General features: G+C 41.8%; 1 protein-coding gene across 2 annotated transcripts; it reads right to left on the reverse strand.

Annotated features, from left to right (window-relative positions):
* Positions 1 to 252: 252 nt before the first annotated feature.
* slc44a2 (solute carrier family 44 member 2 (CTL2 blood group)) lies at positions 253 to 18,463 on the reverse strand. 2 transcript variants are annotated; one of them, XM_071537334.1, is made up of 22 exons: positions 18,164 to 18,454; positions 11,217 to 11,265; positions 10,983 to 11,056; positions 10,654 to 10,738; positions 10,277 to 10,361; positions 10,032 to 10,148; positions 9,863 to 9,923; positions 9,020 to 9,146; positions 8,337 to 8,420; positions 8,035 to 8,147; positions 7,751 to 7,882; positions 7,050 to 7,149; positions 6,614 to 6,706; positions 6,250 to 6,334; positions 5,850 to 6,112; positions 5,499 to 5,593; positions 4,778 to 4,881; positions 4,613 to 4,686; positions 4,330 to 4,400; positions 4,115 to 4,203; positions 3,588 to 3,672; positions 253 to 1,510 (listed from the first exon to the last, which is right to left on the reverse strand). In XM_071537334.1, the coding sequence occupies exons 1-22, from the start codon at positions 18,198 to 18,200 to the stop codon at positions 1,401 to 1,403; spliced, it is 2,133 nt and encodes a 710-aa protein (XP_071393435.1). In that variant the 5' UTR covers positions 18,201 to 18,454; the 3' UTR covers positions 253 to 1,400. The 2 variants fall into 2 exon arrangements, with proteins under 2 accessions (XP_071393435.1, XP_071393434.1); XM_071537333.1 differs by lacking the exon at positions 253 to 1,510 and adding an exon at positions 1,532 to 3,260 and having other exon boundaries at positions 18,164 to 18,463.
* Positions 18,464 to 18,916: the final 453 nt, after the last annotated feature.

Below are 18,916 nucleotides of genomic sequence, written 5' to 3' on the forward strand. Positions count from 1 at the left end.
CGCAATGACCATACCTAAAAGCCCCAGAAAGTCCTTTTCTTTTTTCTTATTGATGTGATAAATTGTGTGCACCATAACTCAGTAGACCTATTCCTATTAGGCCTCATGGCAACAAAAGAATGGAAACAAAACCCATACTTTTTTTTAAACTAACTTTAACTAGTTTTCCCACATAGGCCTCCTCAAGAAATTCAACATAGGCCTATTAATGAAGAAGTGTAATCAGATTACACACTTTTCAAAAATTGCAGTAACTTTATTTTTGAAATCTAATTTACCAACATAGTCAAACAATTAATGAACACCTACCACGGAAAACACTGATTCAATATCAAACAGTGATCGTCCGATCAGTCTTAATCCATATCCCAGTCCACTATCAAAAACTGCTTTGTACAAAGCCTTGGTCTCGAAGAAGCAGTGGCTTTTCTTTTTGTTGGTTTTTTTCTTTGAACACTGATATGGCAACACAAAACTTAATTTACAACAAAATTACATTTCAATGCTTTCATAAACTCAAAATCCGCACATTTCTCATGGATATGTTTCATATTTAATGGAAAGCATGAACATTAACTTAAAAAATGAACTTTTAAAGCTATTAAAAAAAAATAGCTTTAGTCCAAGTAAAAACACTTGGGTCAAGACCTGTAATCTCTTATGGCTATATGATTAGTACATCTACTCAAGTCTTAATAGCCTGCAGTTTAGGAACATTGCTTTGGTGAGTTAATTTCAAACAGTGCAATATGCAGTATGCTTAATGAAATCGATAAAGCATAGTTTCACTGATGTAACAGCATACATTTGCCATAACACTGGCAGTCTCATGGAAAGATTATGGACCCTTCAAAGCCTTCACACAGGCTGCATGACTCTAAACAATGGCTGATTTGAAAACAAACAAACAAACAAACAAAAGTTACAACATCAAAGTAAAACAGGCACAAGAGCAAAATGCACAAAAGTGACAAAGAATAACAAAAAACAAAAACAATACTGAAAAAGAAAAAGAAGCATTGCTGCTTAAATTATTGGTTATAGTCTGAAACATGAGCTCCCATATTTCCTTCTGGAATAAAATCACCCTTGTTCAGAGGGCATATATGACGCATGATCTGAAGGCTAGTAACAAAACACAAAACAATCAACAGTATCATAGAGACAAAATACAGTAAGTGTTACTGTAATACTCTCTTTGTGACGGAGATGAACTCTGCTGCTCATCTGCAGCGTCACAAACGTAAGGCACGCCATACATAGCACAAGACATGAAACGTTCCCATAGTGGTTAGGATTAAACTTCTCCCTTTGTTCTGCTCTCACTCGCAAACAAGACGTGCACACACACACACACACACACATATACACACACATACACACACACACTCAGGTGCGAGTTAGTCTACAGTTTTGGGCTCTTCATTGGACTTCTTGAGGAGGGTGAGCAGGTTCTGGGACATGAAGTACGGCCTCTCTGCTGTTCCATCGTTGCGTTCAAGGTCCTCCACTGTGACATGGACAAAAGGGGTTGAGAGAAAACACTTGCCTAGCAACATGCTAATATTGGCCTACAGTTCTCCTGCGTTTGTATTTGTCCATTGTCTCTAAGTGCCTAGCTCTCTTAAACTCTTATTTAAAACTGACTTTGTTGTACATGCAAACTCACCTGTTTTCCCTTTATCCAAACGCCAAACAACGCGACGCTCGTACATTTACACATAACAAAACTACTGTGATTAAATACAATTACCTTTAATCAAGAACTACATCCAATAAACATGGAATGTCATCAGTGGAAAATCTACTTACAACGCTCACAATGTGACAAACGAGAGAAAGGTACAAAAGCATCCAGAGACGTTAAGATGTTAGTAGCAAAGCGCTCAGTAGGCCGTGTTTACACCATGCAGCACTGAGAAAGGAGGGCAGGGGAGAGGAGAGGAGAGGAGAGGAGAGGAGAGAGCAAGGCAAGTCGAGTCAGTAAACAATTGTAGGGTTTGCAGAGTCTGAGAGGTCAAGACGGTTGCGTCATGGCAACACAATCACAGCACTTATGCCAGTCTGAAATACCAAGGCAAGTAGGTGGCAATACAATACATGGGATCCCATCCAAGTGAGTGATCTTGGCGGGGGAGTCTCTACCAAGACTGAAGCAAAATAAATACATTATAGACATACGCTGTTGCTGTATATACACATTAGTTCCATAGGAAAAAAAAAAGATCTAATATTCATACAGTATATTAAATATGTTTGGAACCATTTGGCGTCAGCTGGTATTATTGTAAACAGTGAAGGAGATTCACCGTTGCTTGAGATGTGTTGTTCTGACTGTAAACATGGTATTTAGTGGTTCTGTAGTGCATTCATCGACAGGATTAAGACACCAAAATATTAATGACAGTAATCAGGCACAGGTTCAGCACTTACAATGTTCTACAGATCTTCACGATATAAAAACCAACACTGTCTAAAACCAACACAACAGAACGTTTTTTCAAGCTACAGAGATGCACTGGGCTTTTCGACCTGCTTCGACCCCCCACATGATGACCAAGACTCGCGGTCACACCACTGACACAGCAAGGCGATCTGCGTTTTAGCTCGTTGTATAGCCTACATTTAACAGGTCCTGATCACAAAGTTGTTAGGTACAGTTGTTCCGTTCGGCACGTACGCGTTTTATGTTTTATGAGGTTTTACCAAGCCTCGCTTTTCTTTTTTTTTTTTTTGCCATTGCATTAATATTAACATCTACTCCTGTGGTGCAGACGGAGGATCCTCTTCTTTAGGTTCCTCCTTCTCGTCTTTCTTTTCAGCAGTCTCCTCTTTCTCAGCCTCCGCAGATGGAGGTGGCACCTCCTCGGCTTTATCCTCCTCTTTCGACTCCTGCTTTTCTGCCGGTTCTGTCACGTCCGCTTCTTCTTTCTTTTCAGCCTCTTCCGGTTCACTGACTTCCGCTCGTTTCTCCTCAGTCTTCTCCTCCTGTGGCTCTTCAGCATCTGTCTTGGACTGCAGAGGCTGCTCCTCCTCGTTGTCCTGCTTCAGCACTGCCTGCTGTTTTAGCTGGATCTCTCCATCTTGTTGAAGAGGCGTTTCCTCTTCCACTCGCACCTCGTCCTGCCTTGCAGAATCGGCCTGCTCGACCCCGTCCCGGTCTTCCTCCACCCTCTTTGCTTTGGAGAGGATCTCGTGCAGCTCGGGGGACATGAAGTACGGCCTGTCGGACGAGCCGTCGTTTCTTTCCAAGTCCTCGCCTTTCATGTGTGTGTGTGTGTATGTGTGATTTATGTTTGGGTTAATAGAAAATGAGGAGAAAATGAAAACATGGGAAAAACGTGGTGAAAGAGAAGGTGTGAAAAATAAAGGGAAAGGTGAAATAAAGGGGGAGAAACGAGACAAAGAGAAGAACAGTCAGAAACATCGCAGGAACAAGAGGAAACCAGCAGCTCAGCCTGAGACAGTTGTTATGAGTGTCTAAAGAGAGGACAGCTGACATAAAGATGCACCTGAAGAAAAGATCTGAATCACAACACTGTGCCTATCCATTGACATGTTAATAACACCTACGCAAAGGTACTTACAGAAGCAGAGGAAGAGTGTGTCCACACACATGGCGTACACGCTGAAGAAGCCATGGGCGATGAGGTAGGATCCCACTACCACCGTCTAGACAATGACAAAGACAAAGTTGTAATGTAAGAGGTATGATGCAAGACCCACCAAGATGTAAATTAGGGCTGGGCGATAATTCAATATTATCGTTTACCGTCTTTCAGTGGAATCATAACGTGATTTTGGATATCAATTCTGCAAATTTTATTTCAAAAACTCAAAATGAGGTATATGAAACACTTTAAGGAATATTACTTGAAAATTTCAGTTTTGTTTGACATCACACATTCAGTTCAATGGGATGCATATTAATTTTATTATTTATCATGTGATTTTGAATGCCATATCGTGATATATATCGAAATTGAAAAAAAACCTTACGATTATCATGGTATTCATTTCAACCATATCTATAAATAAAGTCATCTTGTTCTCTTTCTCTGTGGTAAAGTTTCACAGCCAAAGATGACATTGATCAGACATAATTCTCTCTCACCAGTATGGGAACCCAATAGTAGTTGAGAGAGGGAGCGGCCTCCTCTACTGCTTTGATCCTTCCAGAGAAGAAGAAGAAAGAGCAGATCCCTGTATAGGAACAAGAATGTGAATGAAGGCTTAGAGAATTTAAAAGAAAGGCAGACAGACCACTTCATTGCTTTTTGATAAGGTTTAGAAAATGTATGTTCATTTTAAAGGCAACTGTTCCCTTACCAACAATTCCAACAATGAGGAGCTTCCCAAGAAACAGGAGGAAGTCGGTCACTTTGTCTAAAACAGCCACTCTGTATGGAGAACAGGCACATTGCAGGATATGAAAGTAGAAAATAAACTGTTCTGAGAATAAATACTGAATGAATATTAGGATGTCGTCTAATGCTTATTGAGTTTTTTGAAACAAGATAACAAATAATACATGTAAATACTAATATTAATAGTACCAATAATAGAGGCTAATGTAGATCTATTTAAAACCTTACGTTACATGAATGCCCACCTGATAATGTTCCTCATGAGAAGGAAGAAGGCATCTCGAGCCGAGGGACAGAAGCTTTTTCCATAGATGGCAATCTAGAGAGAAAAAAAAGCATTTAACATCAGTTTAAAAACCAACCAGACCTGAAATCTCTTAGTCAGCTCTATTCCAGTTCCAAAACCTCACCATGATGTAAGCGTTTCTGTTTAGGAACTTGATGCATTTCTCCAGACACCAGAAGCAGCACTTCATGCAGCTCAGCAGGAACTTGGTAAATTTGTTCTGGGCACCTGAAGGGTGAGAGCAAGAAGGATGAACAGTATTGCATAAGATATTATGACTGGCTACGTTTACATGCACAGTAACCTGGCTGTTGGCCGTCCACTGTTAAGGTCTTACTCAGGTTAGGCTGTTTACATGAACTTTTGATACTCTGCAATTGAGTCCAATTAACAGAATATTCCTGTCCACCTGTGATGTGTTGCTCACAGACAGAACAGTCCGCAAGCAAAAAAGTATTAAAAGAGCAGGTTACTTCAAATACAGGGGAAAGAAATGATGATCCCAATAGTAACAGTCTATATTTTTGTTGTCTAAATCTGCCAAGTTTGCCACAGTAGCCCATTAAATATCGGAGTAGCCAGGCATTTTAAGCAGGTTTATCACGATCAGAATTTCATCTTAGCCGCGTTTTTCTAACCAAGTTATGACGTTTACATGCGTTGACCCAAAGCCAGATTACATGAGTCATTAGATTACATGGGTTATGAACATTATTATCTATGCATGAAAACAGCCACTGATAAATGTATGATAACTGTATGAAATGTATGCCTGATGTCTGTAGTCAATGAGCCCCAAAGTGCATTCAAGTCAGCCTCCTTGTTCTAATGTTCTGCCATCTGACCTTTCAACTTGTGATCCAGGTACTCCAGAACGACCCTGATGACCTGGACCAGAGACAGGATCAGAGAGCCAAAGGCCAGGGAGCCGGTGTGGAATCTGGACCGAAGAGGAAGCAGAAACCAGGAAGTAGAGGGGGATAGTAAGAGTGAGAGAAGGTCAGAAAAATCAGTATTTGTATAAGACAAGGTAACAACATTTCTTGCTCAGTGTTGAGATCTTGCCATTAGGCAACAGAAAAATGTTTTTTTTTTTAACAAAGCAGGAGTTCTCACACACAAACACACACACACATACACAAAAAAGTACACGCACGCACACACACAAATATATACAAACACATCCAGCTTCTAACCTGAGCGCCCGTCCCAGGGAGGCGAAGATGGGGTAGGCAGGGATGTCGTCTGGCTTCTTGAAGGCCCAGTAGTAAGAGGCGAAGGCCCCCGACAGAGTGACCTGGCCCAGCGCCGTCACAAAGTTGGCGCACCAGAAGAAGAGGAAGACGTTGTAGAACTGGAACAAGATGAGGTATTTGTGGTAGAGGGTCTCACCACCGTAGAAGGCAAACAGGCACTCTGCGTCAGGACACGCGACTGATATGTTGGAGGTGTTGAACGTCTGGAGAAAGAGAAGGGGGCAGACCGGAGGATTAGAAAAGTGATTTTTGATACTGTGTATGGAGCTCAAACAGTGACGCTATCATGAGGGTAAAGATGAACAGTTTCATAAACAGTGTTTGACATTTAGTGGCATACCTTGGGGTCGCAGGTCTCTCTTGAGTGCTCACACTCAGTGGTGTTGAACACTTTGTAGACCTGGTCGTTAGAGGTGGACAAGAAACTGGTCAGAGCTGTTAAGGAGATTGCGTTAACGAGGTGGAATATGTTTGGAATGGTGAATTTTTTGTGTACAGACGAGCCACACTCAAGACAGCAGGTCAAACACAGACCCTAACCCAGCAGCTCACACATTTCATGTGAGCAGCTGCTGTCAAAAGCATCCTGCATCTATCTATATGGAATTTTCCACTATCACAATGATATAAAGAGGGATTAATTATGTAGTTAAACATTTATTATTAATCATGTTTTGAATGGCATGGAATAGACAGAAGGATACACAGCAGTGATGGCCCAGTAAGCAATCACTATGGCCAGGAGGGCAAAGGTCAGCAGTGGGTAGAACAGCGATGACATCACGTGGCCGACAGCTCTACCGATGGAAAACAATGGTCAAAAAACTGTCAACAGATCATATAATATTTTCCACTGGAGGGGAAGAGGGAGTTCCCAAACCAAAGTAACACATAAGCTCTGTCCACAGTTGCAATAAGACTACATACTTTCTTTCAGTGATGTTTGGGTGTAAGAACTAAATGTTTCCTCTCACTGTTACAGCAAACAAACCTGATCAAACTATATCTGAGCAGGCATGGTCACTTTTCCAGCACACTTAAGAAGACTGTACAGTGTGAATAAAACAGAATGACCCTGCGCATTACAAGAGCGGGAATAAATGACCAACTCAGTGTGACTAGAGAGGCGGTTAGGCTGACCTGCTGGCCTCTTTGATGAGGGCGATGGCGATGAGAATTCTCTTCCTGAGGAAGATGAGCAGCAGGATGATGATCACCTCCACTATGGCCAGGATGATCACTGGGGAGTGGGGAGGAAAAATTAACAAAGCAACAGTGATTTAATGGATCCATTCATTCAAAAGCCTATTAAAGAAAGGGTGATGAGAAAGTGTTTTGCCCTGTGTGTGTACATATTGACAAATAATCATAATGCGATTATTTTCCTCAATATTGCAATTGCGATATACGTTGCAATACAGTAACAGACACAGATTTTTCAATAATTTTGTTTTCAGCAAACAAGAAACATTTTAATAAAGAAGTTGAGATGTTATTGCTTAATATTTGCTGTGTTTGAATACAATGAATGTTTTTTTATAATGTGCAATTTAATTTATAGGCCAGAAATTGGGCTCAGCACCAGAATACCATGACTAGGAGTCCAATTTGGTGTACCCACCACTCTGATAAAACAATTGCAGCTTCTTGCGATTTGGATTGAAGCAGTTCATGTCGCGATTTTAGTTTTTTTTCTAATAATTGTGCAGCCCTAGTGTTTACATGATAGTAAATCACATACACACTGGTAAAGAGTGTGTGCATGAATTTACATAGCAAATGTGTGTATGCTGCATGGACAAAAGAGCTGCATCATAGAATGGAAGTGTGGCTGTGCGTACTGAAGGCCAGCCAGGTCTGTCTGATCTGCAGGTAGACAGAGAAGTCCGTCTGCAGGCCGAGGTCACGGATGGTGACGTCAGCTCCAGGCTCGCCCTTCAGGCTGGCAAACTCAATGTAACAGTGGAAAATCCCTAAAAAAAAACCACGCAATAATATCCATGTTAGAAAAGAGCATTTTAAAGTTTAAGTTGAAATATTTATGTTTTTTTTTATATCTTGTAACATAAGCAGCATGATCTCAAATAGCAATTTTCTTATCACTGCCAAGACATGGAAGACTTACCGTATCCAATGACCAGAATCACCAAGACGATCATGACCCAGACCATGATGCCAGCCAAGAACCGCAACAGGACGATGAAAATCAGGCTGACAACCATGGCGATCACCAGACCGCTGGAGAGGGGGGAGACACATCCAACAAAAGCTTTAACACTTCATGGTATTTTAGATTTGCGTGATTCTGTGAGTTAAACTAGTTCAACAAGTTCAATGCGGGGAAAACTGGGTCTGTTTTACATGTAGAAATATCTGTTTGTCTGTGTCATTCTATTAAAATAACCTCTACAGTATGGGGAGACTTACAGCAATATCCAATGCCAAGACTGAGTGTAGTCCTCAAAGATCCTCATGGCCACCTGGCGAGCTTCAACCACCACATTTGACTTCCTGTAACAAAAGGAAATCTATTTAACGCCTACCACCAGTTTCCGAAATTAACTTTTCGGCTCTGCAAAACTATGAAAAACATTAGGCTACTGCTAAGAATAATTTTTACCAGCCAAAATCAATGTATATTTTTCATAAAAACATATCACCTGACCTGCTTTCAATGCTAGCTCCTGTATAGAATCAGGTGCTGTGTATAACATTCAATAAAGACACTTAAACAGTGGATAAAGTTTGTAATCCATCATGAAGTGACTCGCCACATGAGAATACTGTTACGTTTCAACTAACGTTAGGCCAGTTAACCATGTAAACAGCTGAGGAACAGGAGGAAAAGTTTACAGAGGTTTAGATGCTACTGCTCTGTGTTAAACCAGTGTAATCTGATTGGAGCACAGTCAGAGAGTGTAGTGTGTGGCCGGCAGCGACAATATTTGAGAAAAGGCAAAGACTGTGTATAAATGGGTTTAATGTTTCAGCTCCTGACAGACAAAGTTCGCCACAGGCTGCATTGGCGGTCCGGCTAAACTAGGCTTGCCTGGTCTTGTTTTGAATAGGGGTGTGGAAGGGTGCACTGCCATACAGTAAGAAAGACTCACTTTGACGCTTCCAGCAGGTCTGTGGCATTGACTTTACTGCCGTCTCCGTCATCCAAAACGGTCTCGTTGCCCACCACCACCACCCCGCCTTTCATCGTTCCCAAGGCAGGCAGGCAGCGACGTGTGACTGGAGAGAGAGTAGATGATCAGTTTGTTTGGTTCTATCTGGGTAACTTCACACATAAAAAACAAACCAATAGACACAACAGCTTCTAATAAAGGGTGTACCTACCACTACGACTTCTTCCATTTCTACTAGTACAATTAGTACTGCTACTACTACTACTTAAACCACCTAGCAACCACCTAGTACACCCTAGTGACCACATAGTACACCCTAGCAACCATCTAGAAACACCCTAGTGACCACCTAGTACACCCTAGCAACCACCTAGTACACCCTAGCAACCACCTAGAAACACCCTAGTGACCATATAGTACACCCTAGCAACCACCTAGTACACCCTAGCAACCACCTAGAAACACCCTAGTGACCATATAGTACACCCTAGCAACCACCTAGTACACCCTAGCAACCACCTAGAAACACCCTAGTGACCATATAGTACACCCTAGCAACCACCTAGTACACCCAAACTATAACTTTAACTATATTTTTGGTTCGATCTCAGAGTGATTTTTTTGGATGTAGAGACAACATCGGTAAAGTAATCATCCTCCATTTTGCTGTGAATATTCAGCGCCAAAATAAGATATCATTGTGTGAATGCTTGAGAAACGATGTATCGTTACAGTTTACAGTTATCTTTTTAGTTATCATTCTAGGTGTGAATGGGCCTTAAGGATGAAAATTAAGTGAATAAGCAGGAGACATTCACTCACAGGCTTTACTGGGCATGAGCATGGCGGGACACAAGCCGTCCCTCAGGATCTCAGGCGCACTCTGAAACACACAAGTCCTTCACTGTGCTTTCTTATAACTACATTTCACAGCATCGGTTTACTGTAAACATGCATAGAATGTGAATCGTCTACTCATCCGGTTGTTTACCATTTTGGAGAGGTCCGCTCCTTCTTTACAGTATTGCTTGTAGTAGTCTTTGTCTTCTTTGCTGAACTGGGCTTTCACCAATGTAAGGTGCTTGGTAGGACACCTTTCCACACATAACTGCACAAAAAGTCATGGCAATCAGCATCACATGAGATTAAATTCACCCAAATTAAAAAAAAAAAAAAACATCGTTAGAAAGGGGAGAAAATAAGTGGTTTGATAGATGCAGTAGATGTAATTCTGACCTGTGTGGTTGGGCACTGAAACTCCAGCAGCACCAGAGGACTGGCACACTTCAGGATGTTGAAGTAGAACAGCAGAGGCTTCTTCCTGTTGTGTAAGAACAGTGACAGAACAGTTATTTATATATATATCTCTCTCTCTCTCTCTCTCTCTCTCTCTCTCTCTCTCTCTCTCTCTCTCTCTCTCTCTCTCTCTCTCTCTCTCTCTCTCTCTCTCTCTCTCTCTCTCTCAGGCCTAAAAGCAGATTATTAGTTCACAGTAATATATATCATTCTCTGAGATCTAAACAAGCTGTTTTTCTATGATAATCTCAACGACACATAAATACTGTAGGTGTCATATTGTTCATATCAGTGGGTCCAAGCATGAGAGGACTCACTCCAGAGGCGTTCCCGCCTGTCCGCAGAACTGCCCCCTGCTGTCGGTGGGATAGATGACTTTCCTGGGGTCTCCCTGGGACCAGGCTGCATGGAGGAGAATAGAAATCACTCATACTGAGGCAGAAGAAAGGTGGCTTTTGCACTGAATAACAATCAAATAACACTGGAGCCCCTAAAGACAGAATCTATTCATATCGTTTATCAAGTTTCAGAGTGCAAATGGACACAGAGTGAGCACTGATTAAGTACACATTATGGATGACAGGTAAACATAATACAATGTGTGCTGTATTTGAAATACAGTAGTAGCAGCAGAGTTGAATCTTACCTAGGATACCCACACCAAAGTAGGCCACCAGGGCAATGATGAAGAGAATACAGCAGAGGACATCTGTGCATCCTCTGATGTGAGGAGAGGAGAGGAGAGGAGAGGAGAGGAGAGGAGAGGAGAGGAGAGGAGAGGAAAAAATAAAAGAGATTAGGAAGAGACAGTATGTTGTTACTGGTGCGTTAGAGTAAAGTGCAGAATGATCAGCAGTAATTGAAACACAGACACTCTTACCTGTTGTGAATCGGTCCTTTGAAGTTGGGGTCAAACTTCCTGGACTCCCCTGGGGACACAAGAGATGTTTTGTTATTGTCTGCTCCTACAATTTGAACCTGTGACTTGCAACTTCTATCTCACTCTCTCATGCCTCTAAAATAGAATACATGACATCAGACTACTTCACCAAAATCTAGTGGGCTCTGACTATCAATAATTTAGTTGAACTATCCATTTGTGAATCTAAGCAGCCACAATTAACACACACCAAGCACCAAATGCTGGTAAGAAGTTGTCTTTGGTGGATAAATCAAAAGGGATCACCTGCCACACTGGTCAGTAACTTTTTGAGACAAGAACATTTGAAAGCCTCAGTTGTCTGCAGTCTTTGGTCTTTGCCTATTCTCAAACTTTGGTAAGTGTAAATGAGTAAAAAATGACTAGATGTGAATGGGGCTGTATAGCTAAAATGGCAATTCATGTGAATATGCAGCTATCAGACCCTTGTGTTTTTGTGGTTTTGGTATTAACCAATATTAGCCAATTACAAACAACTTTAATATTTTTTTTTTTTTACGCATTTTGGCTAACCAATTGACCATTGGCCAAATGGTCTCAAATATAAAAATCAACATGGACGTGTTGCTTACGACAGTATTACGACATTGTCAGCAGCTTGTAAACACAAATGTTATTACTCATTGGTAGAAAAATAAAAATTTCCTTTCGCAACAAACATCACTTGTCATCTTTCATTGATGTTGTTGGATAGCTTTAATGTTAGCACATTTGAGGTGCATATGGCTGTGGCTGATATTGTTTATGTATCACTGATAGCTCGCTGACTGCCAAAACATGATTGTGGAAGCCACATCACCTGCTGAGTGTTTAGTTTTGCAATCTAATTGCTTATAGAATTTATATCAAAACAAAATCAAAAAAAGGCGTGCCGTAAATCAGTTTCAGCAGACAGGTTAGTGACACACAGATGCACTCATTAAGTATTTATGATTTAGTAAATAGGCTAAAACCCATTTTTCCCAATAATTTACAGTATATTTCATATGAATATGATACTTTAACAGTATCTTTGAGGACACTCTTTAGAAAAGTAAAGGCTTTTTCTACTGTGTGGGTGGGAGATACATGCACATGAGTACAATCTATATGAGTCAGCGCATGTGTTGACAAAGCAAGGACATTTTCCACAACAAAAGGATTCTTCTGCCAGACTGACATGCCTAGCAACCCACAAAATGGCTCCCCGGTGATGGAGAGCTCCCTGTGGACATCTCTAGCCACCATGGAAACACCTCAGACACAGGAGAGGAGGAACACCAGCCAAGCCTACTCAATGTGCATGAATGTATACATCAGACATCAGACTTGTAAAATATACTATAAAACAGTGTCGCAATGTGCAATACATGTAATATCCCTGGAATATCAACAGTCAGCAAATCAGCTTGGTGAAAATTGAGTAATGTGTGAGTGAAACAGGCCGGACCAACATCCTCTTATGAGTCAAGATCCCAGACACTGTGCCATCTTGTCACGTCACTGTAAATGTCTGCTGCTGGCCGCTCAACTCAACTATCCCCTAAATACACTACAGCTACAGCAGCACAGTCACATTTTGAGCCAAGCCCAGCTTGTTGTTGTCACTGCCTACCTAATCTGCTACTCCACACACACACACATACACTCACTCTCTTCCCACCCATTGTAGAGCCACAACTGTACCACTTGAAAGGTGTCACTGGAGTTGGTGTTTTAAACTGTCTGCTAGAGGTGATGTGTGATATACAGTATTTGAAAACAGTCTACTACGCCCAACCGTTACAGTTAGTGAAGGCAGTACTCTATAGCACAACTTCTAATCATGTCAACAAACAAGTATTCAACAACAAATTAGCCTCCAATCTGTCATAAATCAAAAGCAGTGGGCAGAATCTGTCCTCTGAAAGATTATTACAGTACCGGTTTTTCTGTGTTTCGTCATTCCACGGTTATTTCTTTCTCACTTGCTTTCATGGACAGCTTTGCAGAGTTCTCTCAGTGTGCTGCGTTCGTGAGTTTCTTTACGTCTCCTTCCTGTATGAAGTTTGTGTCTCAAACCACTAACTCTTCGCTTCCTTCTTCCTTCTGTACAAAAACTAAAGCTTGTATCAGCTCTGCCTTCCGCTCCTCTCCCTGCTCTCTCTGTTTTTCTCCCTCCTTTTACTTGGTCTCTTTTCTCCCTCTCTCAGCGAGGGTCTTGTCAGGGGAATTGCGGCACACACAGAGAGAAGTATTGATGGGGGAATTGAGAGAAGACTGGCGCCACAGCAACAAAAGATTTGTGGTCTCTTTGACTCTGAGTAAGCCGCCCATGAACCCTGTGTTGCTACATGTGTTGACATACACAGGACTAAAATATGTAAGTGTCACAGTTCTGGGTGCGGGGCGTGTTGTTGCCAACACTGGGGAAAACGGACTCTGCCATCCAAACATCAAAACAGTCTTTTACTCTGGCATAACAGTCATTACACTTCATTTGTATGAACATGATAAACTATCTTCAGTTTCCTTCCGTTGCAGCTGTGCCAACAGAGCGGATAAACTCAGTTATTAACTACATGCAGTGCAGGATAGAGGGGTAACACTGTAATGTACTGTCAAATCTTCAAAGTGGTTATATGCTAAAAAAATATTATATTAACTGTACATCATCATGTCTATAAATAACAAACAGGAAGAGAATCATTCATGTTCTATTGTACAGTTTGCTGCTCCTTGTCTCAAGAGATTATTGGACTTCTCACAATGATTTCTCAACTTCTTGTTTCTACTCTAAGGCGTATTTTCCAGCCGTCACTTCGAACACACTCCCCTCCCTTCCCAGCGCTGTCAAATCATTCGCCTACAAATGAGTCAATTTAGACTTTACTTCACAGAGCTTTAGCTGAAACGCGCACGAATCACACCAAGGATCAAAAACAACAAAGACTTCTTGAAAAGCTTTGAAGCATTCTCAAGACAATGACTTGGTTATGGTGTGATGTGCGTGCCTGACACATACGAGGCGGCGTGCTGAGCTGTATGTCCAGAGTATGTGAGATAAGACCGTCCTACGTGTCCTCCGGCCTGCCCACCTCCGCTGCCATGTGAGGGACCGACAGCATGCCATACTGTGTAAGACAATACTGACTATTGACCTACACATGCCCAGTCCAGAAACAGTGCCGTGTCCTTGCCCCTACTTCCGCCCTCTTGATGCTGATGCAGTCTAGATCTATTCCCCAGATACTAACCCTCCGCTCCTCAGAGCAACGGCATGTCCAGGCAGTTTTCTACCTAGCATAGCATCAACATTACACAAAATACTTTGTGGAGGACAGGAGAGGAGTGGAGACTAATTAGACTACTTTGAGATACTGGAAATTACATGTTAACTGCTGGCAAGAATAGGCAGGGATTAGTGTCTAGATTGGCAGTAGGTGTATAAGGCATTAGATTTAGGGTTATTACGTAATGATTATAATAGCACATTTGTACAAGACTGTACAAAGTGCTTAATATAAAAACAAAAAGAAACAACTCAATACATGGAATAAAAAGGAAGGGAACAAATAAAATGAAAAGACAACAGATGAAGATAAATCATTATATAAAAGCAAGTCTAAAGAAATATATATATATAGTCTTAAAGGTGCTAAAAGGTGCTTAAAGCTGATGTTAGTGCTTGTGGTTCTCAAAATGTCAATGTCATTTCTCATAAACGCTGGTTTATCAGATATGGTTCCTGTCACAAAGAGGATGTTGCTACTTGTCCCCGCCCCCCCTTTCTGCCATCGCTTCACGTGTGTTTGTTTTCTCTTTTGCTTTGCTGAAAATGATAAACATGTTAGAAGTGATTTCATTCGTTCCACCATCTGCCACTGCGAGAAACTCTGAAAGCTTTAGGTCCAACAGCAGCCTCTTCCTGCTTTGTGCCATAAAGCAATCCAGGAGATTTTCCACAAAAACCGACCCGGTGGCACACAATGTAAAATGCAGTGTAGATGCTGGTAAAGGCTGCCAATCTTCTCAGTGATTGTCTTGTTTGTTTATGGCAATTACAGTAATTTCTCAAAATTGATGTGGTAATGATTTATTTGTGGTAATCTGCTACACATAGCACCTTTAAGAAGAGATTTAAAAAAGATGTTTGTTTAAGATGATCCTGGGTTCCTAAGTCAGGTCGTTCCACAATCTAGTTTACTGGGGAACCATCCTAAAGGCCCAGAGGATCTCAGTCTGAGCTCAGGTCAAAGGGGTTAAAAGGTCTGCAACATAACCAGGGGCCAAACCCTACTCAACTTTAAAAGTAATCAGTAAAATCTTGAAATTAATTCTAAAATTGAATGACAACAAGTGTTAAGATGCTAAAATTGGGGTGATCTGGTGTTTTTGTTCTACTGACAATAGGATATGTTTCTGGTTAAGACTAGTGGCTGACTGTTGACAGTTTGTATGAGTGTGCATGTATGCGTGTATGTGTGTGTGTGTGTGTGTGTACGAGTGTGTCTTAAGGGAAGTGATGATGTCATGACTGATGTGATCCACTAATGGGCCCAGAGGGCTTATCAGATGACCCTTTCCCTGGCTACCTTAATGGGTTAGTGGCCATTGTGGTTGCATGTGTGTTTGTGCGTGTGCGTGTGTGTGCATGCGTGTGCATGTGCATGTGCATGTGTGCTGTACATAGAAGACATTACGGACAGATTTGTTCTCTCTGTCACTTTTTTCTCACGTTTTTCTCTCTCTATTTAGGGCTTGTACAAGAATGTATGATTAATATACAGGAAATGGATAGAGTCGCATAAACTGTGGCATGAAAAACTATCTAGCAGCTGTCAGTTCTTCAAAACCTCCCCTTTGGCGGTCACTAGTAAAGCCATTAGCCTACATGCTCTTTGACAGAGAGAGGAGGAAACACAATTACAAGTCCCTTTTCTGAAGGGCTAAATATTTGTAAAGTGCCAAACCCTGGCTCAAATCACCATCCCTCTCTCTAGTCCTTACAAGGACTGCTTAGACCACACAGGCAATCTGCCTGATTCTGCCAAACCAACAGCCAAGTCAGAAAGACAAGAGATCACTGTGAAACATTTAGGACTAATGTGTGTATGTGTGTGTGCGCGTGCATGTGTGGTGTGTGTGCGCCCGTGCAGTGTATGTGGTAATGCATCTGAGTGTTTGCCAGCTTAGTATTGACTGGTTTACCCCTTGAGTCTGTCTGTTGAGTGGGTAGAGCGGGCAGGGCTAGACACAGCCGAGGCAGAGCGAGCTGCAGCCTGCCCGACTCTGCACACTCCCAAGACACTGAGGGAAAATATTACTGTAGCAGGCAGCCATGGAAGATCCACAGGTCCAAATATCATAGTAAAACTGCAATTATTTGGGGAAGATCCAATCTGTCGCATAAAGCCCTGGCTCTGTTTAACTGGCCATAGATGTCGGTCAAGTCGTTTATAACACAAAGGCTACAACCGAGCTGGAATTGTGTCTGGTGTTTGGGAGAAAACCCAGCTTCTCCATAGAAAAGACCTTTAACTCCAGTTTAAAAGGGTCAGGGTTTATGACCTCTCACTGGATGTGGGGGTGGGGCTCCATGGGAATAAAAAGGGCTGTTTACATGGTAACAGGAAAGCAACAAGGAAACACTCCACACTGGGAGCGTTAAGGATCATCTGGAGAGGATATGCACTTAGCTCAGATATTGTGGGTGTGGTCTGGTTAACTATTGTAAGCATCTTACATTGTGAAAGAATAAAAAAAACTGTAGCAGAGCAGCTCTCGCTTTGTCAGTGTTGTCCTCCCGCTGAAATGCCAGTGTGAGATGGTGGTTTTCTGCTAGAGCGGTCTCCGGCCATTCTCACATGTGATGGCACTGACACGGGGGTATTAAGGCAAGGAAAACACGAGTTACGAAAACTTCATGACTCAACAGTCCATATGAACAACAACCCAGCCCAGACACAGGACTGCACCAGTCAGGCTGCCATGTGGGCTGTCTGGTCTTGTGGGAGAAAATCCCAAAATGTGACACACAGCAATCTGCAATGAGTCACATCTTGATGGCTGTTATAGAGTATGAGTTTTCCGTAATATGCATACAATGCATGGGGATGAACAAAAACAATTACTATCTGTGAATGCGTGTGCTTGTGTGTATGTGTGCGTGTGTAACAAATGGCCATATGCCATCCTACAAAACACCACATGGTTGTTGTGACAGTTGATTAGTGCCAAGGGGAAAACACAAAATAGCAAACCTAATATAGCATAGATGCATGTGAACAGTTTTCTCTTCTGTAGCTTAAATGTGTTCATGTTTTCTTGTAGCTTGTCTATAATGCGCTCAAATAGAAAAACCCGAACATTAACATAATTTAATTTAAACCTAATTTTGTTTGGTATATACAGTAGGTTACTGTATGCAGGCCTCGGTTGTTTCAATGGATGACAATCTATATCAGGCTACTTTAGGCTATAGCTATCAGTTACTGTAGTGGTAGAATGGTAGATTATGCCATATAATAATAACAAATAATAAAAAAATAAAAAAAACTCCAGGCTGAACTGTCTGGTTGGTGGTTTCTTTTGAAGCTACGCGTCTGGTTTGTATCATAGGCTATTATAGTAGGGCAAACTACTGTAATTCAATATCTATCCCGATGCAGCGTCCATGACGCCTTCATCCACTCCGTATTTTCCAATGAAAAAGAAATGGTCTAAGTACATGCACATTATCCAAGATTACAGATTAGACTACTTTTGAAAAACAAGCCGGGTTTAGAGGATGAGGATGCCATAGATCTGCGTGAGACCCATGCGGTCCACACCCATCCATCCATTGCAGTCATTGTTTCCATTTCTTCCCTCGTTTTGAGAAAAATAAAACACCGAGACGAAAAGCAGAGAAATTAGTCTCTTCTCACCGTATTTCGGGTCCGGGTTTTTCTCCTCCAGCTCCATTCTCACACACCGGGGCTTCTCGCTGCGGATCAGACCTCGGACAGGACAGTTACCATGGAAATGTCGAGGGGAAAAAGCATCAATAACAGTCACCGACTGATAGAGGCGTATCGACCATCCCGAACGAAACCACGGCGCATTCCATTCTGCGGGAGAGAGAGGAGCCAGCCAATGAGAGAAGGGAACCTGGTGATTGACAGATTTACTGGCGAATTATAGTGCGCATGGGCGGGACAAAACAAAATTTGTCCTGCCGCTACCTCGATGGAATGTGTAGAGCGTGTTTGGACGGACTGATGTCCAGATAATAAACAGAGCCGCCACAGCATTGACTATGAACTATTTTACTTTCTATATAGCTAGATTTGATGTTTTCTAAAGTGTGTTTTTTTTTACATTTGTCCTGTGCTAGTGTATGTGTGAGGGGTGTGTGTGTGTGTGTGTGTGTGTGTGTGTGTGTGTGTCTGTGAGTGTTAGTGTATGTGTGAGGGGTGTGTGTGTGTGTGTGTGTGTGTGTGTGTGAGTGTTAGTGTATGTGTGAGGGGTGTGTGTGTGTGTGTGTGTGTGTGTGTGTGTGTGTGCAACTCAAGCGAATATAGCCTATAGCCTACAGAATCCACAAGACAGACCATAATATCCAGTAGTATTTCTTCATAACTGCTCCCATGAAAGAAATGTCAATATGAAAAAGCAAAAGCAATTTTTCTCACTGAGTA

The sequence above is a fragment of the Centroberyx affinis genome, unplaced genomic scaffold, assembly GCF_046629955.1.
Source record: "Centroberyx affinis isolate AG114_WGS23_722 - 3 ecotype Tasmania unplaced genomic scaffold, CSIRO-AGI_Caff_v1 ptg003019l_1, whole genome shotgun sequence".
Taxonomy (NCBI): Eukaryota; Metazoa; Chordata; class Actinopteri; order Beryciformes; family Berycidae; genus Centroberyx; species Centroberyx affinis.